Source organism: Onychomys torridus, chromosome 1, assembly GCF_903995425.1.
Source record: "Onychomys torridus chromosome 1, mOncTor1.1, whole genome shotgun sequence".
Lineage (NCBI taxonomy): Eukaryota > Metazoa > Chordata > Mammalia > Rodentia > Cricetidae > Onychomys > Onychomys torridus.
The window spans coordinates 157,317,181-157,340,986 of NC_050443.1; the positions used below are offsets into that span (position 1 = coordinate 157,317,181).

At 40.2% G+C, this 23,806-nt stretch overlaps 1 protein-coding gene across 2 annotated transcripts in view; it reads left to right on the forward strand.

Annotated features, from left to right (window-relative positions):
• Tbc1d12 (TBC1 domain family member 12) overlaps nt 1-23,806 on the forward strand; it is a 93,607-nt gene that overhangs the window by 12,187 nt on the left and 57,614 nt on the right. For both annotated transcript variants that reach the window (XM_036168312.1, XM_036168321.1), the window contains exon 2: nt 19,725-19,848. In XM_036168312.1, coding sequence (XP_036024205.1) covers nt 19,725-19,848 — 124 coding nt within the window. The remainder of the gene's footprint in view (nt 1-19,724; nt 19,849-23,806) is intronic.

The following is a 23,806-nucleotide window of genomic DNA, read 5'->3' on the forward strand; positions in this document are numbered from 1 at the left end:
TTGAGAAATGAGGGATTTGTTGTTCAGAACTGGGTATTAATTCCAAAAATTTGCTATCTAAAAGTGAATGTCATTTTTGTCATTGTTGTACAAGGTAACCAGCATAATAATTAAACATATAAATGGGCCAGGTGGTGGTGGCAGCGCATGCCTTTAATCCCAGCACTCGGGAGGCAGAGCCAGGCGGATCTCTGTGCGTTTGAGGCCAGCCTAGTCTACAGAGTGACTTCCAGGACAGGCCTCAAAACTACACAGAGAAACCCTGTCTCAATAAATGAATGAATGAATGAATGAATGAATGAATGAATAAATGCATACATACATACATACATACATACATAATAAAATACAATTGGAGATTGATGTATGTCTTTATAATGTAATTCCCAAAGCACAATAATATTTTAGCTAGGATAAGTATTGGTTTTCAAAACTGGCACATCTGGTGTGGTAGTAGTACCTTTAGAGCCGTCTGTTTGGGAGGTTGGGACAGAAAGATCTCAAAGTCAGCTTGAAGGACACAGTAAGAGCTCATCTCAAACACAACAACCATAACAAAGCAAAAAGTAAAGCCAACACTGTGACCCAGCTCCAAGGCCTCAGAACTGTCCTGTGTGAAGAGTAGCCACCGTAACATGCCTTAGGTCCAGTGACAGCCTGTCACTTACTTCAGCAAGGAGCTAAGACTTTTTGTTCCTATTTAAGATCATTGAAACACAGTCCCATAATTTTGTTGTTCACTTTGTAGAGGCACACCACCATATAGGAAATACAAGATACCTTTGGTTATACTTGGAATTTCACCTAACTGGTCATAGATGAGCAAAATATCAATGAATCACAACAGTACCAACAGCAGATGTTAGGGGGCTTTATTTTTGGAGGGTAGACTGGAGGCTGTTATCTACCCCATTTGAATTGTTTCACTGATGAAGGTATTATAAGAAAGTTTTTCTGTTGTTTTGTTTTCTTTCTTTCTTTCTTTCTTTTTTTCTTTCTTTCTTTCTTTCTTTTCTTTTCTTTTCTTTTCTTTTCAAGACAGAGTTTCTTTGTGTAGCCTTGGGTGCCCTAGAACTAGCTCTCTAGACCAGGCTGTCCTTGAACTCACAGAGATCCTCCTGCCTCTGCCTTCCAAGTGCTGGGATTAAAGGTGTGTGCCACTTCCACCCAGCTAAGAAAGTTCTTTATGTTGAAGCACAGTATCATGGTCTAGTGTGCTCTTTGGAACAAGTCCTTGTGGGTCTTGTTTGTTTGTTTGAGATGGGATCTAGCCATATAGTCCAGGCTAGCTTGGAACTTACACCACTTGAGTGGTGAAAAATTCTGGATGTGTCCTACCATGCCTAACCAGCACACATAGTTCTTATGAGCTATTGTGCAATTTTCTTACTGTCTATTTGTTCAATAAATTTAATTGGGACCTATTATATACACTGAACATTAAGGAAAACAGGTAAGATATTTTATCTAAAAACTTGAGTTAGGACTGGGAAGATAGTTCACTTGGTAAAGTGCTTGCTACCTGTTTTAGGGTTTCTGTTGCTGTGAAGAGACACCAAGACCACAGCAACTCTTACAAAGAAAACATTTGATTGGGTGGCTTACAGTTCAGAGGTTCAGTCCATTATCATCATGGCAGGACATGGCAGTGTGCAGGCAGACCTGGTGCTGGAGAGGTAGCTAAGAATTCTACATCTGGGGGTTGGGGATTTAGCTCAGTGGTAGAGCGCTTGCCTAGCAAGCACAAGGCCCTGGGTTCGGTCCTCAGCTTAAAAAAAAAATCTACATCTGGATCCACAGGCAGTATAAGTGAATGCCTAGGTCTAGCTTGAGCATCTGAGACCTCAAAGCCTGCCCCCACAGTGACACACTTCCTCCAAAAAGTTTGCACCTACTCCAGCAAGGCCACACCTCCTAAGAGTTCCACTCCTATGGGCCAAGCATTCAAACATATGCGTCTGTGGGGGCCCTACCTATTCACACCACTATAGTGACTGAGGAAGATACCCAGGGTCAGCCTCTGTTTTCACATGCACACATGTACACACACACCACCACCACCACCACCACCAACAACAACAACAACAAGAGAATCCTATAAAACCAGTATTTAAAATATTCCCTGATTAGTGTTACAGAGAGGTTGTAGTAGCTTCAAGGCAACAGAGATTAACTTGGAGTAAGGAATGAGGACATTCTTTACTACAGATCAGTATTGGCTTTTTATCAAATGAGGAGGGCTGGGTTGGAATGAAGCTGTCAGCAGGACAGCCACAGAGTAACATGTCCAAAATTACATATGAAATAGTACAAAGCCTTTTGGTACAGCACAATACTCCCAGTGTGATGGACCCCAAACTGCATGAAGTAATGTGAAAACTAGAGGCACACAGGTCGGAGCTACATTTATATGACTAGGTAAGTTGGATGTGTTCAGTGGGGATGACAGCAGTTCATGGAGCAGCTTTTCCCCAGTACTGGGGATTGATTCTGGCTTCCACACCTGCTAGGCAAATGCTGTCACAACTAAGATACGTTTCTAGCCTTCGATTATTTTAAGGTAGGTTCTCAGTAATTTGTCCAGACTAGCTCTGAACTCATCTGTCCTCTTCCTTACTCTCTTATAGTATAGGCCTGTACTACCTGTCCCCCACTCTCCAATGAACAAAAGCATTTTTATTAGTGGTTAATAATTGTGAGTTGGGAAGAAGGGGTCAAAGGATCTCATATAGCTCAGGGTGACATTTTTCTCATAGCTGAGGACATCTTGATCTTCAGATGTGCTCACCAGACTGGTTTATGTGGTGCTAGAGATCAGCTCTGGGTTTCGTGCAGGCATTCTACCAACTGAGCCAGATCCCTAGGATTCTCCTTCTTAAAAACAACAACAACAAGCGTTGGTGGTGCATGCTTTTAATCCCAGCACTCGGGAGGCAGAGGCAGTCAGATCTCTGTGAGTTCGAGGCCAGCCTGGTCTACAGAGCGAGATTCAGGAAAGGTGCAAAGCTACACAGAGAAACCCTGTCTTGAAAAAAACAAACAAATAAAAAAACCAAACCCACCCCCCCCAACGCTAAAACATGCTTAGAATTGTGTTTCGAATAGTAACTTGTAGCAGTGTGGCAGATATTTGTGGACTTGAGCCAAGGTCTAATGGCAGCTGAGTGGTGATGGAGTAGTAGCTGATATCACTAAAGTGAAGTGTCTAGGTAATGTAAGCAGTAATAAGTAAGACTTTCAGTTTTTGTCAGATGGGATAGCTAATAAGTTGAATGACACATTTATGTTATTGGTCTTTAGTGAAACCTAGTAAAAGTAAACTTTGAAACCTGACTTTTCTTTTGAGGAAAGAAAAATGACATGAAACTACTTGCATGGAAAGTTAGACCTTTGCTGTGTTTTTAAGGAATTCGTTGGGTTTGGGAAGAGTCAGAGAAGCTATTAGGCTAGTGCTGTGGATGGGAAAGGAAACAGCTTCTGGGAAAATCCTGAGAGTGCAGAGTATTAATGTGTTCCTTCTGTATGCAGCCTCATAATTAAATTGTGATAGTTACAAAGGTTAACCATTTTTGAGAATTAGTGAGCTGAAGTCAAAATGTTGAGACTTACATACACACTTACTTGTAAATGTGTGTGTGTGTGAAGTTCCAAACTCCCTGAAGTTAAGAACTGTATCTTTTTATTTTTTCCTCTGAATTTAGACTATTGGGTTATAAACTTTTAAGCAGCTGGGGGTGGTGGGGGTTGGGAGCGGTGGGGGGGGGCACGCACGCGGGCAGTAGGAGAGATGGCTCAGCAGTTAAGAGTACTTACTGCTTTTGTAGGGACCCAGGTTCTGTTCCCAGCACTCCCATGGTGGCTCACAAGCATCTGTAACTACAGTTCTAGAGAATCAGATGCTCTCTTCTGGCCTTTATGGGTACTAGACACTCACATGATGTACACTCAAACATGCAGGCAAAGCATCTATACACATAAAATAAATCAGACTCTCTCTCAGTCTCTGTCTCTATCTGTCTCTATCTCTCTGTTTCTGTTTCTGTGCTGGATAGTTTTATGCCAACCTGAAACAAGCAAGAGCCATTTGAGAGGTGAGAACCTCAATTGAGAAATGCCTCCATAAGATTGGACTGTAGGCAAGCCTGCAGGGTGTAGCACGAATCTTAAAAGTTCTTATTAATAAAATCAAAGCCAAGTATTGGGGTGAACACTGGAAGATCAGAGAGACAAAACAAGCCACAGCTTCCTCACCTCGCCACTTCCCCAGCTGATCTTGTTTCCTCAGACTGGAAGCTTCTGTGTCCTTATCCCAATGGCTCTCAGCTGAATGCTGCTTGAAAGCCTGAATGCTTAGCCAGCCAAAATGCTTCTAGTTTCTGGTCTTCATGTCTTTCTCTTTCTGCCATCACTCCCTGGGATTAAAGGCATGAGTCACCATGCCTGGCTGTTTCCTATGTGGCCTTGAACTCACAGAGATCCACAGGGATTTCTGTCTCTGGAATGCTAGGATTAAAAGTGTGTGCTACTACTGCCTAACCTCTATGTTTAATATTGTGGCCGTCCTGTTCTCTGACCCCAGATAAGTTTATTAATTAATGATTGTAGTGGGAAGGCCATGCCCAGTATTGGTGAGGCCATCCCTGGACTGGTGGTCCTGGGTTCTATAAGAAAGCAGGTTGAGCAAGCCATGAGGAGCCCCCTCCATGGTCTCTGCATCAGCTCCTGCCTCCAGGTTCCTGCTCTGTTTGAGTTCCTGTCCTGACTTCCTTTGATGATGCATAGTGATGTAGAAGTGTAAGCCAAATCAACCCTTCCTGCTCAAGTTGCTGTGGGTATGGTGTTTCATTGCAGCAATGATGAAACCTATAACTAAGACAGTCTCTGTGTGTATGTGTATTGTGTCTGTCTGTTTGTCCCCCACCCCACCCCAGAGAGATGGCCAACAGTTAATAGTACTAGCTGCTCTTTGAGGGAACCCAGATTCTATTTCCAGCATTCACAGGGCAGCTCACAATTGTCTATAGCCCCAGTCCCCTGAGAGCTGATGCACTCTTCTGGCCTCCCTGGGTTCCAGGCACAAATTCGATACACAGACACACATGTAGACAAAACACCTATACATATTAACATTTTTTTTAAAGAAAAAGAACATACCTTAAGGTGACTTCCTAATGTGAATACAACTGAACTTTATTCTAGAAAGTGAAGAAATGAACTGTTTACCTGTTGGTATTTTAGCAGTGTGTAGGATGGAAATGATTGGGAATGAGGTGAAGTGTCTAGCATTGTGACTGTTGGATGGAACACAGGAACAAGATTAGTGTCATTTGAAAGAAAGAAATTATCACAAATGCTTATTAGGTGTGATCATGGCTAGTGTCAGAATTGGAGTCATCAGTGTATCTTGGAACTAGTAAGGTCATGAGTATAAGGAGAATTTACAGGAGACTACAGACAGCTGCCCAAGAAAGATGCTTCTAAGTGCACCATTGCTTCAAAGTGTACACATCTTTAGAGAAGGCTTGTGGCCTCCTACATTCATGTAAGCACATCAACTCTGAAAGTATCTTACTGGTGTGTATTCACTATACATTGTGTTGGGTTTCATACAGACAGTTTCTTTCAAGTATATTATATATTTTATCTTCTCTCCTGCGTCCTTTCCCTCCATTCACTCTTGATGAAGAACTATTTATGTATGTTAGTAGGCCTTTGTATACCCGAGAAGGCCAGAGCAGAGTCATGGATACCACAGAGTTGGAGTTCAAGGCAATTATAAGCAGCCTAATGTGAGTGCTGGGAACAGAACAGTGCTTTAGTCTTCTGGAAGAGTAGGAAGCATTGTCAAACTCTGAGCCATCTCTCTAATCCCATTGATGAAAAACCTTTACCTTGGCTAAATATACGGTCTCTGCAGCTCTTTCTGAGACAAGAATTCTCTGTGTAGCTCTGACTGTCCTGGAACTCACTCTGTAGACCAGGCTGGCCTCAAACTCAGTGAACCATCTGCCTCTGCCTCTTGAATGGTGGGATTAAAGGCATGAAACACCATGCCCAGCTAAAATTCTTAAAACCAGACTTTGACTTTGTAACCCACACCAGCCTGAAATTGACTGTATAGCCTAGAGTGGCTTCAGACTCATGAGGATCATCTGGCATCAGCTTCCAAAAGTGATGAGGTCACAAGCAAGAGCCATCATGCCAGCTCTAAAATACTATGAAACTGACAGTCTTTACCCTCAGGGTTGCTATTGGTGGTGGTTGTTTGTTTTTGTTTTTGTGGTTTTGGTTTCAAGTTTTTGAGACAGGGTTTCTCTGTGTAACAACTTGTGGCTGTCTTGGAACTGCTAGTAGACCAGACTGGCTTCTAACTCACAGAGATCTGTCTGCCTCTGCCTCCTTAGTGCTGGGATTACAGGTGTGAGCCACCACGACCCGGTTTTGCTGTTGTGTTTTACGACAGGTTCTCAAGTAGTCCAAGTAGCCAAGCTGGCTCACATTGCCTCTGTGGAGGGGGATGACATTGAATTCCTCCTCCTCCTCCTCCTCCTCCTCCTCCTCCTCCTCCTCCTCCTCCTCTCTTCCATTTCCCTCCTGCTTATATTATAGATGTGTGCCACCATGTCCGACTATAATTTCTGTTTTTTTGACAAAAAATAGGTGATGAATTTTTCTCTTTTAATAGTTCTTATCTCTGAATGTAGTTAGGGTGGTTAAGCAGTGTATATTAAATAAAAATGCTTTATTTTTATTTTTAAAATTTGTAATCATGAACCTGAGAAAGAAAAATCTTAGAATTAATTTTTTTTTTTTTTTAAGTTTCTGGCTGTAAAGTCCTGTGTATGTGTGTGTGTGTGTATCTGAAAGTAAAGTCTTTTTTAAATGAAAAAATGATTGAGGCTTGGAAAGAATGTAAGTAATCTTTGTGCCAGATTTTTAATCCAAAATACTCCAGTGTATTGAATTTTAAAGAGACAGTACTTTGGCTTCTTGGAATCAGTTATGTTGTCACTCTAGAATATTCTTTTTGGCCTTCTGTTCTTCAGGAAAATTTAGGTACAAAGTTCAGGAAGTTGATGTATTCTTAGAAGATCAGCTTCCTGAGGAACAAGTTTGAAGATAAGTCATGATTTCCGATTTTTGTTGTTGTTGTTTGAGACAAGGTCTCACTGCGTAGCTCTGCCCTGCTTGGAACCCACTGTGTTAGACCAGGCAGGCCTCTGCCGCCAACATGCTGGGATTAAAGGCATGTGCCACCGCCACATCTGGCCTTGATTTCTGATCTTCTAAACTTCTTTTACTCTTTTGATTGAAGTAGTTGTAACTCGTTTTGATATGATGATATGTTGGCTGTAAGGAGATTCAGAGTAAGGCCATTTGCTGTTTTCTATATTGTCAAATACCTGTTTGAGAGATCCTGAAACTTACTGTGTTTTTTTACTTATGTAAGCTTAGAATTCTTAGAGCCTCAGACACTAGAGATTTGTTATGCAAGAAATCTCAGGCAGGGGCTGGAGAATGGTTTAGAGGTTCAGAGCACTTGTTTTTCCAAAGGACTTGGGTTCAATTCCCAACACCCACATGGTGGCTCACAATCGTCTGTAACTCCAATTTCAAGGGATCCCACACCTTCCGGCCTCAGTGGGAACCTACCACATGTGGTGCACAGATATGTGTGCAGGCAAAACACCCATATACATAAAGTGAAACATAAATAAACCTTAAAAACAAAACCAGAGGCAGAAAACTTGCATGGTATCAGTAACGTTTGCTCCTTAAAAGGTCAGTTCTTCCTTTAATAAAGGAGATTCATGGTCTCTCAAGAATCTTTGTGGAAAAAGTGAAGAAATCTTAGATTACAACCACACAGATGGGTGACGCAGATATCAAGGACTAGCACACTGTCAATTTGTCCACAGTTGGAAAAGCCATACTAGGGAAAGGGGAGCAATGTTTGTATTGCTAGATTTCTTTTTCCTTTTTTCTCACTCCCATATGTTTCCTTGGGATGCCCCTCCTTTTTCTTTTTTTACTCATCCATCCATCCATCCATCCATCCATCCATCCAACTATCTATTTATTCATTTGGATTTTCAGGGTAGGGTTTTTCTGTGTAACAGCTCTGGTTGTCCTGGAACTCACTTTGTAGACCAGGCTGGTTTCAAACTCTCAAGAGATCTGCCTGCCTTTGGGATTTAGGATGTACACCAACCACTTTCTGGCCTTCTTCTTCCTCTTCATCCTCCTCCTTCTTCCTTCTATCTTCTTTTTCTTCTTCCTCATCCTTTTCTCTCTTCTTATTTTTTATGTATGGATGTTGTGTCTGTGCAAAACATGCATGCCTGGTGCCCTGGGAGACCAGAAGAGGATGTCAGATCCCTTGGGACTGGAGTTACAGATGGTTATGAGCCACCATGTGGGTATTGGGAGTCTTATTTGGTCCTCTGGAAGAACAGCCAGTGCTCTTGACTACAGAGCCATCTCTCCAGCCCCTCCTTTTTTCTTTATATTTTCAGTAATATAGAAAATTAAGTTCGGTTTCTCAACTAATGTGGTTTCTTAGTTCTAACTTTTAAACAAAAAAAGATTGAAATCAGTAAAATCAAAGGTAAAGTGTCTGTGTGCTGATAGGTGTATATGTGAATGTGGTGTGTATGGGAGGTGGTAGCTGGAGTGGGAAATGAATTAAAGAGGAAAAGATAGATGAATGCTATCACTTCCTAGTCTATGTATTGACAAAAGATGCCTGAGGGGAAAACAGGAACTGGTGTGAGGTGTGTTACCTGTTGCCTTAGCTACTGCAGCCCTGTGCCTCCTGCATATTAGATGAATGCACCATTCTGTGGCTCGAGATTTTTCTGATATTCGGTAACTATTGTTACAATTTTTTATCCTATAAAAATTGTTTAGTTACTTGTGTCAGGGTAGTGTTGTGTAACCACAGCACGTGGTGGAGGGCCGAGGACAGTTTGCTGGAGTCCATCCTCTCCTACCATGTGGGACCTGGAGATAGAAGGTCGGTGGTCAGGTTTTGGGCAGGCAGCCTGGACTTTGCTTGAACTGATCTTCTTGCCTGTACACTCACGTGCTGGAACTACAGGTGTTATCACCCAGTTTAGCTATGTTTCACACTTGCTTTCTCTGCAGTCTGTTCTTATATTTGAAGTCCCAAGTGTAATGAATTATTTGAAGCTATGCTTCACTGGGTTTGTAAAAACAAAAACAAGAACAAAAAACCCTGAAACTTTAAAATAGTACATCTTTCTATTATATGGTTATCTCACTTTACATATGACTGTATTTATGGTATAGAAAATGAATTCCGTTTTGCCCCCTTATAAGCACTACCTACTTGTTCATGTACTCTGGCTGCTGATTTGAGTTGACAGTAGTTTTTAGGGGTTGGGTAGGGAGGGCTGTTCATTGTACTCCTGTCCCTCCAAGAGCTAATTATTCATACAGAAGTTACTGTTGTCTCTAGTGGCACACCTTTAATCCCAGCAGGAGGCAGAGGTAGGCAGATCTCCCAAGTTTGAGGCCATCCTGGGCTACATGATGAGTTCTAGGACAGCCAGGCAGCATAGTGAGTGAGACTCTGTCTCCCTCCTCTCCTAAAAAAGAATTCTGTCTTAGTCAGTGTTCTGTTGCTTGAAGTGATACCATGGCCACAGGAACTCTTGTAAAAGAAAGCATTTAGTTGGGGCTTGCTTATAGTTTCAGAGGTTTTAGTCCATATTATCATGGCAAGAAGCATGGCAACACTCAAGCAGCCATGCTGGAGAAGTAGCTAAGAGTTCTACATCCAGATCCACCGGCAGCAGGAAGAGAGAGACTCTGGGCCTGTATGGGCTTTTGAAACCTCAGAGCCCACCCCCAGTGACACACTTCCTCCAACAGGACCATACCTCCTAATCCTTTTCAAATAGTGCCACTCCCTTATGGATAAGCATTTAAATATATAAATGAGCCTATGGGGGCTATTCCCATTCAAACCATGTGACCCAGTGAATGCGATGTGTGAGATAGAGAAAATAATGAAATGTTTATCAGTTTTGACCCAGATATTTATGCCTAAAGTTAGATGCAGAAAAAGAATGGCCCGTGCATTGTAGGAAATGTCCCAGGTTAGAACCCCTCCAGGGTTATGGTGTGAACATTGGTGATCTGAACTCCTGAAATCTGATGGGTCCTCAAGCTTTCAACCAAGATGCAGATCTGAAGCCTTTTTCTTTTGTTTCTTGTACTGGAATTAGGCTCAGGGCCTTGTACAATGTAGGCACATGTTCTGCTATACCTACCCTAAATGTCGAGCTCTTGGGTACGTGCAAGATGCTCAGAAAATTTAGGATTTCAAAGCATTTCAGATTTGTTTTTAGATAGGGATCTTTAAATGGTGAAATCTGTTCAAGTATTACAAAATTTTAAAACTCGAATCTAAAATGCTGTTGATCCTAAACATTTGCAGTGAGAATTATTCATCTTTGTTATAGAATCCTAACGGACTAGGAAGTGGCTCAGCAGGTAAAGCCTGGGAATCTTCCATCCCTGGGGCCCACATAGTATAGAAGAGAGAGTCCTGGTGTCCCCAGTCAGCCTGGCCTTCACATGCAAATCACACACACATACACATAAAATAAATGAATAAATAAATTAATTACTTTTTAAAAGCATCTAGGTGGTTGAGAGAGAGAGATAACTGATTCCTGCAGTTTTCTCTTTGGCCTCCACGTTCACTCTGTACCATTTATATGCCTCCTCATAAATAAATAAATACAAAAAAAATCAAATAGGTAACAGATGTGAATTATCATTATATCTGATATGCACTGATGAACCCTTTGTCCAGCCTTAGAAATTGCAGTTATGCCAATTCAGTTGAAATACAGCCATTGAACACTCCTGAACAGCGATTGCCCTTCTGACTTTCCTTCCTTTGTTTTGTTGTTAGCTTCTTTTTCCTTATTTGTTTCAAGCAGTCTTGCCCTCTAGGGTGCCCACTCTAACTCACTGTATGTAGTCTAAACTGACTTCAGACTTGTGATCTTTCTGCTTTAGCTTTTTACGTGCCAGACCATCTCCCTGGCTCTCTCACTAGATCCTTAATAATCTTTTTTTTTTTTTTTTTTTTTTTTTTTTTTTTTGAGACAAGGTCTTTCTCCTGGCTGTCACTGGACGCACTGTGTTCACCAGACTGGCCTTGATCTGCTTGCTTCTGCCACACAAGTGCCTGCACCACCACACCTGGCTCAATTAGATCCTTGTAAACTTTTCTTGGATTCACTTATTGGTATTTGTTTCTTTGTTGTTGTATTTTGCACATTTCTAGCTGTTCTTTTTAGACACAGAATCAAACACTGATTTTTAGTTTTATCTGTGAAATAGGACTTTTGTTTTCTTCCTTTCCAATCTTCCTTATTTATTTCTTTTTATTGTCTTATTGTACTAATTAAGAATCTTCTGGGCTAGAGAGATGGCTCAGAGGTTAAGAGCACTGACTGCTCTTCCAGAGGTCTTGAGTTCAATTTCCAGCACCCACATGGTGGCCCACAACAATCTGTAATAAGATCTGGCACCCTCTTTTGTGTACATAATAAATAAATTTTTAAAAAAATAGAATCTTCCGGGTGGTGGTGGTGCATGCCTTTAATCCCAGCACTCGGGAGGCAGAGGCAGGTGGATCTTTGTGAGTTTGAGGCCAGCCTGGTCTTCTGAGCAAGATCCAGGAAAGGCGCAAAGCTGCACAGAGAAACCCTGTCTCAAAAAAACCAAAAAAAAAAAAAATCTTCAATATAATGTTGGATAGAAATAGGGATGGTATAATCCTTGTCTTGTTTCTAATTTCAGAACAATTTGTTTTTGGCATTTTATCAAGAATAACCTATTGTAAGGGCTGGAGAGATGTCTCAGCAGTTGAGAGCAGTGACTGTTCTTCCACAGAGCCCAGGTTTGACTTCCAGTGCCCACATGGTGGCTTCCAACCATCTGTAACTCCAGTTCCAGAGATTTGATTCACCCTTGTGGCCTCAGTGGGCACTGCCCACATGTGGTACATGCACATACATGCAACATGTAAACAAAACATCCAAACACACACACACACACACACTTCTGATGCTTGTGCAGAGGTCAGAGGGCAAATTGTTAGAGTAGGTTCTTTCGTCCCACTCTGTGAGTTCAGGTTGTCAGGCTTGACAGATGTAAGCCCCCTTTCCTACTGAACCATCTCACTGGCTCACACCCTTGCATTTTTGAGGCCAACCCAACTTAGTCATAAATGACTACTTTATGGAAGATTATATTTAGTGTACTATTTGTTTAGAGTTTTTTTATCTTTATGAAAATGGAATTATATTGATCTACTAACTTTGCTGTAACATGACATTTCTGTATAGTTTTGCTATTAAGTTCATATTGGCCTTAACAGAAAATAAATTATTTAGATAGGGTCTCATTATATAGCAGTGGTTCTCAACCTTCCTAATGCTGTGGCTCTTTACTACAGTTCATCATGTGGTTATCCCCAGTCATAAAACTATTTTCATTACTACTTTATAACTATAATTTTGCTATTGTTCTGAATTATACTGTAAACATCTGTGTTTTCCAGTAGTCTTAGGTGATCTCTGTGAAAGGGTCACTTGATCCCCTCAGGCGGTTGCCACCCTCAGGTTGAGAACCACTGTTATACAGGCTAGGTGAGCCTAACTCTAGTCCAGACTGGCCTGGAGCTCAGCTGTCCTCTGGCCTCAGTTTGGTTCTCACTCCCATGTGGGACAGTCACAACCTCCTGTAACTTGAGCTCCAGCAGATCCAGTGCCCTCTTCTGGCTTTCATGGAGACTGTACATACATGCAGATACCCTTGCACAGGCTCCTGTGCATACCCATAATTAAAAATACAAATAAACCTTAAAGATATAAATAAACAAAGTATTGGTGCAAATAATCTATATTTTGGGAATTTGATAGAGTTGTCATATGATCCTTTTTGCTTGATTTTTTTTTAAGAGATAATTTTAACCATTTATTAAAATGGGACTACTGATAGTCATCTTTCTATCTTCTGGATCCACTAAGTTCTGTTTTTCTATGTTTTGTCACAATGCTGTAAATTTTTAGCAAAGATTTATTTTTAGTATTTTTATTTTAAAATGTGTTGCTTTATCTTATTTTCTGTTCTTTCCTCTATTTCTGCCTTTTTGTTTCTGATAAACCACATCAGAAGTTGTGTCTTTCTTATCAGCCCTGACAGATGACCAGTATGTTCATTTTGTTAAGGCTAATAAATAGTCTGTAGCTATGTTAGTATAATGTGCATACTCTATGTATGATCTTTTCATTTTAAACATGCAATTCATTGATTTTTAGTGCACTTTTAGTTGTTCAGCCATCACATTTAGACATTCCTGTCTACACCAAAGAGATTCCTTAGGCCCTCTTATAGTCAGCCCTAACTTCAACCCAAGGTGGATCTGATCTGCTTTCTCACGCCAAAGATTTACCTTCCCTGGATAATTTATGTAAATTGAATTATAAAATCTGTGGTCTTAAATGTTTGGCTTTTTTGATGTAGATTTTTTTCTTTTTTAGTTAATTCATGTAACAGTCATTTTCTTGATGTGTATTATTCCCTTGTATGCATCTGCCATATCACATTTTGTTTATATACACAGTAAATGAGCAATGCTGCTATAAGTTTTTGTGGGCACCTATGTTTTCTTTTCTCTTGGCTAGCCATCTACAAGTGGAATTGATGAGAATTACAAACTTAAAAACTGCTAAATTGTTTTCTAAAATGTTTGTATACTTTAAGATTTCCACTAGTAATGTATAAGGGCTCTTATTTTTCTCATATTTATCATTGTCTATATTTTTAAAATTACAGCTCTCATAAAGGATGTGAAGTTATGTTTTATTGTAGGATTTAAAATGACTTTGTTATTCTTATTTTCTGTGTATTGGTGTTCTGCCTCCATGTCTATCTGTGCAGCTCATACACACAGAGGTGCCCACAAAGGCCAAGAGAGGACATCAGATTCTCTAGACTTTGAGTTATAGGGTGATAGAGCGCTTGCCTAGCAAGCTCAAGGCCCTGGATTTTATCCTCAGCTTAAAAAAAAAAAAGAAAAGAAAATTATGAGCTGCCAGTGTGAGTACTTGGAATTGAACCTGGGTCCCCTGGAAGGGTAGCCAGTGTTTTCAATCACTGAGCCTTCTCTCCAGCCACTCATTGTAGTTTTAATTTGTATTTTTTCTATTGACCGTTGATATCAAACATCGTTTTTATGTAGCTTAATAGCACTTAATGTATACTCGAATCTCTTGCAGTGCGTGCTTGTGTGTGTGTGTGTGTGTGCTCGCACGCGCCAGAAATCAACATCAGTATATTCCTCTATCCCTGTTACTTTTGGGTGGGGGACTATGGTGAAAAAATATATTTAGAATTATTCATGGGACTCATTATAGATGGTCCCAATTTTGCTGGTACCATTAAAGCAGCAGCAGCAGCAGCATCTGCCGTCAGTATTATCTTGAGCCACATCAGTGTCACAGAGTTTCTTGGTAGCCTATTTTGATTTGGTGCTTGTTGGCATTGACGTATTGATGTACACACTGAACAAAACTGTGTTGTCTTCTGTCTTCTTCATAGATGACTCAGTGATCAGAGGAACTGAGTGATGGCAGAGTGGTCAAACATGTTTCTCCTAGGGGTGGTATTCCCATGGTGTTAAGATTACATCTGGAGTGCCAGCATCTCTCCATTTTTTTTTTTTTTTTTTTAGACAGGGTCTCACTGTGTAACCTCAGTAGACCTGGAACTTACCACGTAGACCCAACTAAATGATGATAGTGCTACTGTGTCTAGCTCTGTCTTATTTTTGAGACAGGGTCTTTTACTGTGGTGGCACACCATTGTCCCAGCTACTCAAAAGGCCAAGGCAGGCAAATTACTTAAGTCTAGCATTTGGAGAACCTTCTAGGTACTATAGTAAGAAAACTTGCCTTAAAAAAAATTAAAGGTCTGGGGATTGTAGTTCAATGGTAGAACCCTTGCCTAGCATTTACAAAGCACACACCAAAATTTTAATTTAATTAAATTGAGTAATTATGGTAAAATATACATGGTGAAACTACTGCTTTAGTTGTTTATAAGAATATGTGTGTGTGTGTGTGTGTGTGTGTGTGTGTGTGTGTGTGTGTGAATGTGTGTGTATGTATAGGTCAATGTTATTAAGCACTTTTATGGTGGGTGGTACATCATCACATTATCTACTTACAGAAATTATCACTCCACATAGAAGCTCTTAATTCATCAGGCAGTTGAACTCATTTTCCTCTTCAGCTCCTAGTAATATTTCTGTGTCCTGTTTCTGTGAATTGTCTATTCTTAGTATCTTATTGTTGCTGGCTATTTTATGTTTACCTGACATAAACTAGAGTTGAGAGGAGGGAACCTGAGTGAGAAATTATAAGATCCGGTTATAAGCAAGCCTGTAGGGCATTTTCTTAATTAGTGATTTGTGGGAGTCTGTTGGAGTCCAGCTCTGACCTGTCGAAGGGTTCTTGGGGGGAGTATAGAGGAGGGAGGAAACGATAGAAAGACAGAAAGAGATGATAAGAAAGACAGAGACACAGGATAGTTTTGGGAGGGCCCTGGGCACCTTGAGATTTATTCCAAAGGGCTTTGTTTTTTGTTTTTTTTTTTTTTTTTGAGCTGAGGATCGAACCCAGGACCTTTCGCTTGCTAGGTGAGCGCTCTACCACTGAGCTAAATCCCCAACCCCCAAAGGGCTTTTTATACAATACCAAGGGACAAGGCAAAAGACCTCCCCTTTTCAAGATCAAAGCATACTGTACAGCCAAATGTAAACCCCTCAGTAGACCTGGTAACCACCCCCATGTCCAAATCATCCCATTATGCAGCCCTGATGGGTAAAGCAATCTCAGATTTTCTGACCTTGAGTAGGTCAGCTTACTAGGAAGCCTCTGTGGGCCTCTACAGTGATTGGTGTGGGAGGACCCTCCCAGTGTGGGAGGACCACTGGGCTAGTGGTCTTGAGTGCTGTAAGAAAGTAGACCACCAAAGCCATGGCGAGAAAGCCATTTAGCAGCACTTAACTGCTACTTCAGTTCATGGATCTGCATCAGTTCTTGCTCACTGCCTTTGATGATGAATTGTGATGGGGAAATGTAAGGGAAATAAACCCTTTCCCCTCTAAGATGTTTTTGGTAGTAGTTTCATCACAGCAATAGAAACCCTAACTAAGACCTTATATAAGAGGAGTTACATAGCACTAGTTCCTTTATTTCTCATTTTATTAGCATGTTTTCACGGTTTATCTATATTGTAGTAGCATGTATCAGAACTTGTTCCTTCCTGTGGCTGAGTAATATTATGTTGTATACTGTATTGTTGTTCTAGGGAGTTCATAGCAAAATAAAGACTGGATGATTTAAAAAACAAATTTAATTTTGGCACAGTCTTGGGAGCTACTGGTATCTGGCGTCCAAACAGAGACTCATGCGTCTGGTGGGTCAACCTGTTAAACACTAGTTGTCACTGCAGTATATTCCCATGGCCCCTACACGTCTCTTTTGAAATGCTGGAAGTGTCCTTGATGCAGAGAATACTCTTTTTTTTTTCTTTTCATAATTTCTTTTTTTAAAGATTTATTATATGTATGCCTACACACTGAAAGAAAGTACCAGATCTCATTACAGATGGTTGTGAACTACCATGTGGTTGCTAGGAATTGAACTCAGGACCTCTGGAAGAGCAGCCTGTGCTCTTAGCCTCTGAACCATCTCTCTGGCTCCCCTTTTCTTTTTTCTTTTTTTTTTTTTTAAGGTTTATTTCTTTATTATGTACACGGTGTTCTGTCTGCATGCCAGAAGAGGGCACCAGATCACATTACAGATGGTTGTGAGCCACCATGTGGTTGCTGGGAATTGAACTCAGGACCTCTGGAAGAGCAATCGATACTCTTAACCTCTGAGCCATCTCTCCAGCCCCTCCCCTTTTCATTTTAATTTCTATGTGTTAGTATCTTCCTCTTGCTCATGCATTTCCTTTACCTGTCAATGGCTTCCTGTGTTTTCTAGAGTGGTTAGATTGAGGTAACATCTTTCAGTAATAATCCTATTATTTGGGCGTCTTCATAGATGTTTTTTGTCTTGTTTCTCTAGATGTTTTTATAATTTGTTGTTGTTGAGAATTAGATGTTCTGGGGACTATATTAAATGTTTCTCCCATTTCTTAGCACTTGCTGATTTTTTGTTTGCTGAAGGCTGGCATTTATTTTTACAAGTTATTTTTGCAAAATGTATTATTTTTTTAAATGTGGCTACAGGTTTCTGTTCTGTTAGTTCTGTGATCAGGTTTTTCTTACACCTCTGGCTCCAAGAAAGGGGAATCAAAGGTTCCTGACTTATTTAGAGTTTGGAAAGATACCCTTGTAAACTGCTGCTGTGGTGGTGAGAACTGAGACTGGTGCTAATGATGTCTGTGCCAGGGCCCAAGGGCACTACCAGACCAACCAAGTGCACAGTGCCATGATTTGAAGGCTGTCTGTCACTCCACTGTTTGCCCCAGTACTCGTACTCATCGGCCACTCCAGGAACAAAGACTATCCCATTGACGAAAGGGGTAGAAGGGGGCGCTCTAATGGGGCATGGGAATTGATTTACATACATTTTCACGTTTGAAAAATCAGTAGTCTTCTCTACCTGGTTATTAAAAGTAGCAGATGAACTTCTGAATTTCTAAAGTAGTTCTTTCTAGTTAGTGCTGCTTTGGTAGAAGAGGTGACCTAAATTCTTATATGCTGCGCACTTTGCAGCAGTGATATTTTTTGAAGTGCAGATATTTAAATTTGATTAAGATCAGCTTATAATTATTTTATTATATAAACCATGGCCGTGGAGGTTTTCTTCTGTTTATTAATGTGAACGGAAGGAGGACTTTCAGAATGAAAAGAACATAATAGGGAACAGAGCCTGGCAAAAGTTGTTTGGTGCCAAGACAGGTGAGTTTGTGGGGATTCGAGGGAGGACTGGCACACTGGTGCTAAGTGGCCTTTGCTGAGGTCAGTTTCCAAGTGGAAAGGGCTGCAGGCATGCAGTCTCCAAACTGAGGCTGCCGGTTTACTGAGGGACTACAAAGTCTGGGCATGTGTTCCAGATGCACTGTGCCATATCACTGCCCACCTTGCAGCAGCTGGAAACCCCAGGAAAGCTCCTTTCTCAGTCACCATCCTCTAGGTGCCCTCTACTGAGAAAGCTGAACAATTTCATTTTTTAAAAAGAAATGTTTAAAGATTTCTATTACCACAGAGCATATTTGAAAAGATGAATGTGGAGCTATGAAGCAAAGTGATAAAGCAATACATATATCAAATGCTTTAATCAGGCATTGCAGCAAGTGAGATACCATAGTGGATAAAGCTTGACGACCAAGCTTGACAACCTGAATTCAATCCCCAGGACCCACAGAATTAATAGAGAAGCAACTGCCACAGGTATCTTGTGACTTCCACTCATACACACAGTGACACAAGCATGCACACCCCCCCACACACACACTAAAAATCAATCAATCATAAATGTAATAACAAGCAAAATTAATAGACCATGCATTGTGGTTTGAAATTGCTTGTCTCTCCCTCCCTTCATCTCCCTCTTGCTTCTTTTTGTTAAATCTTCCATGAAAGACAACCTTGTTCCATGATTACATGCCGGCCTTTCTGTAAAAGATTTGTTATGTAGTTGTTTTAGGAAGAACAATTAATAACTGTGGGACAGCAGTAGATGATATACTTTTGTTTGTTTTTGTTTTTTGGAGCTGAGGATTGAACCCAGGGCCTTGCGTTTGCTAGGCAAGCGCTCTACCACTGAGCTAAATCCCCAACCCTGATGATATACTTTTATTACAAATATTTAAAAAGTATTACTGAAAGTAATTAAATAGTAATTTTCAAAATATTCTATTACTTGGGACTGGAGAGCTAGCTAGGTAATTAAGAGCTCTTACTATTCTGACGAAGAACTCAGGTTCAATTCCTACCACCTATATGGTAGCTCACAACCATCTACATCTCTAATTCCAGGGGTTCTAATGTTCTTCTGACCTCCAGAGGTTCCTGCATGTTCATGGTGCACATGTATGTACTCAGACATGTAACACATACACACAAAATAGAATGAGTATTTTTGAAAATATATATATTATGGTACCTAAGCTCTTAAACTCTCAGATTCTTGGCTTCTGTAGTCAAGTATCTGAATCATGAATTTAAAGTGAATATATACATATACATATATATGTATAATTTATGGCTTTCACTTTTCCTTATTGTTTATCTTGTCAGAATTTTTGTTGATAGCTGGGCATGGTAGCATATGCCTGTAAACCCAGTACTTGGGAGGTGGAGACAGATGGAGTTCAGTGTCATCACAGGCTAGGTAGGTAGTTGGAGGTCAGCCTGGGCTATTAGATATCCTGCCTGAAAAAATTAAATCTGTATTGATGATTCCACTAATACATCTGTATAAGTCAGGTATTCTTTAACTGGGTTGTGTTATTCTAAACAATATTTGTACAAGTAATAGGAATAATTTTATTTAAAAGTATCTTGAATTTGCTTTGGAAATAAATACTTTAAAACTTACTATTTACTGATTCCCTGGTTATGGGAAAACAATTTGTATAAACTTTCTGTATTTCAGAAACCTTTTCCCAAAAAGGACAAAGGAACTCAAATCAGTTGTCCATAGTGCTCCTGGATGGAAATTATTTGGTAAAGTCCCTCCCAGAGAAAATCTTCAGAAAACATCCAAAATCATTCAGCAGGTAAGTACAATTTGAGTGTGCGGTTCCCGAGAGCTCTCAAAGCATTGCTCACTTGCCAGGTGAGGTGGTGCTTGGCTGGCAGCTCCACTTATGAGAGTCTCAAGCAGCAGGACCACCCCAAATTCAAGGCTGGGCTAAGGTGCGTAGTGAATACAAGCCCAACACGGACTACATAATGGGGCCTGTCTCAAAGCATTGTTTTCTTTATTAAATGTTTTTTAAAGTTACTTTTTAAAGGATTTATTTTTATCTCATGTATATGAATATTTTGCCTGTATATATGTAAGTGCACCATGTGTGTGCCTGGTACCGGCAGAGGTTAAAAAAAAAAAAAAAAAAAAAGAAAAGGTGCCAGATCCCCTGGAACTGAAGTTTCAGATGAATGTGAGTTGGGGTGGTGCTGGGAAGTAAACCGGGGTCCTCTACAAGAGCAGTAAGCTCTTTTAACCACTAACAACCCCCAAGCATTATTTTCTCAAAAATTAACCATTTTCATTTTTCTAGATATGAACTTTAGAATTGTAGGTACTTACTGTAGTTGTCTGATATTTTTTAAAGACAAGGCACAGTATTTTCTGTTAATATGTTAAGATTATGGAAATCCTTTCAGGTATTAAGGCATGGATTTACTTTCTAGCTATCCTTGAGTAGCTGAAGGGTGGCGGATGCCAAGCTTAGGCAATCACTCTCACTGCCGACACTGTCTTCCCGAGCTTTGGTGAGCATTCTACTATGAACTGATGAACCTGGGACACAGAAGCTGAGGGACTGAGCCCCTGAACTTGAAGCTTCTCTGCTTTCTGCCTGTTCTAAAAGGCTGTGCCATTGAGCATTGCCTCATAATTGCTTCCTAGTGATTTAGGAGCCAAGTCTTTGAATATTTGTACTACCAACCATATGGAATTCCTAAAACTCCCAGTCTTATTTGACTCCTAAACTGTGCTACTCAGTACTTGATTACTGAGACTGGAAAGCAGTGAACCTGGGTCAACTTAAATTGTTGTTTAAAAGGAGCTTTCTATGGTGGTGCACCCCTTTGATCTCAACATTCACATTTGGGAGACGGCAGTAAGCAGATCTCTGTGAGTTCAAGGCCAGCCTGATTTACATAGCAAATTTTAAGCTAGACAGGGCTACATAGAGAAACCCTGTCTCTAAATAAATAAATTCTGTTTTCTTCTGCCAAGTTCTAGTTTTCAGATTTAATATATCCAGCATCTATAAAATAATGTTAAAACTTTAATTGTTATTCATATTAGAAAAATATATCTAAGGAATTAATAATGTTTCCATTGTTTCCCAAGTAATAATTATTTGTTTTTTATATTTTATCCCAGTAGTAGTTTTTAGATCTTTAAGAACACTTGCCTTGGTGTGGTGGCACATGCCTATAAATCTCAGCTCTCTGGAGGCCCAGGGAGGAGGGAGGACTTGCAGCAAACTCAAGGGCAGCCTGATCAACAAAGCAAGTTCATGTCAGCACTAATGCATGTCAGACTCTGTTTCAGAACCAAACCAAAACAAACAAAAATTAAAGCACTGTTGTGTCAGAGAATGTAGTTCAGCTGGTAGAGTGCTTGCTAGCATGCGTGTACAAGGTCCTGGGTTTGATCCCTCAGTACTGCATAAACTAGGTGTAGTGGTACATGCATATAAATCCTCAACTTTATTTATTTATTTATTTATTCATTCATTCATTCATTCATTTATTTATTTATTTATTTGTGGAGCTGAGGATCGAACCCAGGGCCTTGCACTTACTAGGCAGGCACTCTACCACTGAGCTAAATCCCCAACCCTATTTTATTTTATTTTTTAAAGATTTATTTATTTAGTATGTTTACAGTGTTCTGCCTACGTGCATGCTTGCAGGCCAGAAGAGGGCACCAGATCTCATTACAGATGGTTGTGAGCCACCATGTGGTTGCTGGGCCTGGGCTACAAGACCCTGCCTCAAAAAAAAAAAAAAAAAAGACATTAATTAATTTCATTTACAAATATTAAAGTAGTAAGTAGTTTGTATATCTGCTTTATAGTGCTATAGTTTCCAAAATTTATGCCTACATACTTTGGTATGCAGAAGAGACATATGTACGTGTTTGTGAGTGTGTGTGTGTGTGTGTGTGTGTGTGTGTGTTTTGGTTTTAGTTTTTCAAGACAGGGTTTCTTTGTGTAGCTTTGAAGCCTGTCCTGGAACTTACTCTGTAGACTAGGCTGGCCTCAAACTCACAGATACCTGCCTGCTTCTGCCTCCCGAGTGCTGGGATTAAAGGCATGCACCACCACTACCCGGCTTGAGTTATTTATATATGAGTTATTTATATATATACATACACACACACACACATATTTTTTTTTTTTTACTTATTTATATTTTTGATGCAAACTCAATAGAATCCCACGTTTGTCAGACAGGGTGTAAGCTCTTAAAAAAGAAGTTGTTTTAATATTAAGCGATACTAAATACTTTTCAATGGCATCATCATTGTCAATGGTTTTTCTGAGATGGGTGTGAGAAAACTGAGATACTATATAAAAATAGTATTGGATTTAAAATGAAGATGACAGTTGTAACAAGTCTTTCTCTGTCTCACCAGCTCCCAGATAAAGACATGGAGACTTCTTGTTAATTATGAAATCTTGACCTTGAGTTGGAGAGATGGCTCAGAGGTTAAGAGCACTGGCTGCTCCCAGAGGACCTGAGCTCAATTCTCAGCACCTACATAGCAGCTCACAACTGTGTGTAACTCAAATTCCAGGGTATCTAACACTTTCACACCAATACACATAAGATAAGATAAACTTAAATTATTTTTTTTAAAAAAAGAAAGCTTGGCCTTTAGCTTAGGCTTGTCTCAACTAGCTTTTTTTTTTTTAAGATTTTTTCTTTATTACATATACAGTGTTCTGTATGCATGTAGGCCTGCAGGCCAGAAGAGGGCACCAGATCTCATTACAGATGGCTGACAGCTACCATGTGGTTGCTGGGAATTGAACTTAGGACCTCCAGAAGAGCAGCCAGTGCTCTTAACCTCTGAGCCATCCCTCCAGCCCTTAACTACCTCTTATGACTTAGCTTTTGTTTGTTTGTGTTTTTAAAAAAGAGGCATAATGGTTGGAGATTTAGCTCAGTGGTAGAGCGCTTGCCTAGCAAGCACAAGGCCCTGGGTTCAATCCTCAGCTCAAAGAAACAAACAAACAAACAAAAAGAGGCATAATATCGTTAACGATTTTTTTAAATTTATTTATGATGTATACAGTGTTATGCCTGCATGTATTCCTGAACACCAGAAGAGGGCACCAGATCTTATTACAGATGGTTATGAGCTATCATGTAGTTGCTGGGAATTGAACTCAGGACCTCTAGAAGACCTGCTAGTACTCTTAGCCTCTGAGCCATCTCTCCAGCCCATAACTTAGATTTTTGTTCTGCCACATGGCATTACCTCTCTTCTATCTTGCACCTCCTGTCTCCTCTCTATATCTGGCTGGAGACTCTGCCTTTCTTCTTCCCAGAGACCTCTCGGTCTTTGGAAGACCCACCTATACCTCCTGCCTAGCCATTCAGCTTTTTATTACACCAATCACAGCAAGACACCTTCACACAGGGTATAAATATCCCACATTTCCCCCTTTTTATCCAAATAAAAAGGAAAGGTCTTTAACATAGCAAAGCTATATATAGTAAGAACAGTTATCAGGTAAGAATTACATTCACAATGTTCAGTCCATTAGTATTGGCAAATTCAAAGAAAATGCTTCATTATCTATCCTATCTTGATGAGTCCCAAGTTTTGTACCTGATTTACTTTCTATACTAACTTGTATTGCCAACCCAAAATTATCTTTTTAGACCTCAAAACATTTTCTTAGATAAACAACTTAAGCTTTTATGTCTCTCAACCTTATATACTTTATACCTCTTTTGTGAGTTTATTTTCTGAATTTGGTAACAAGG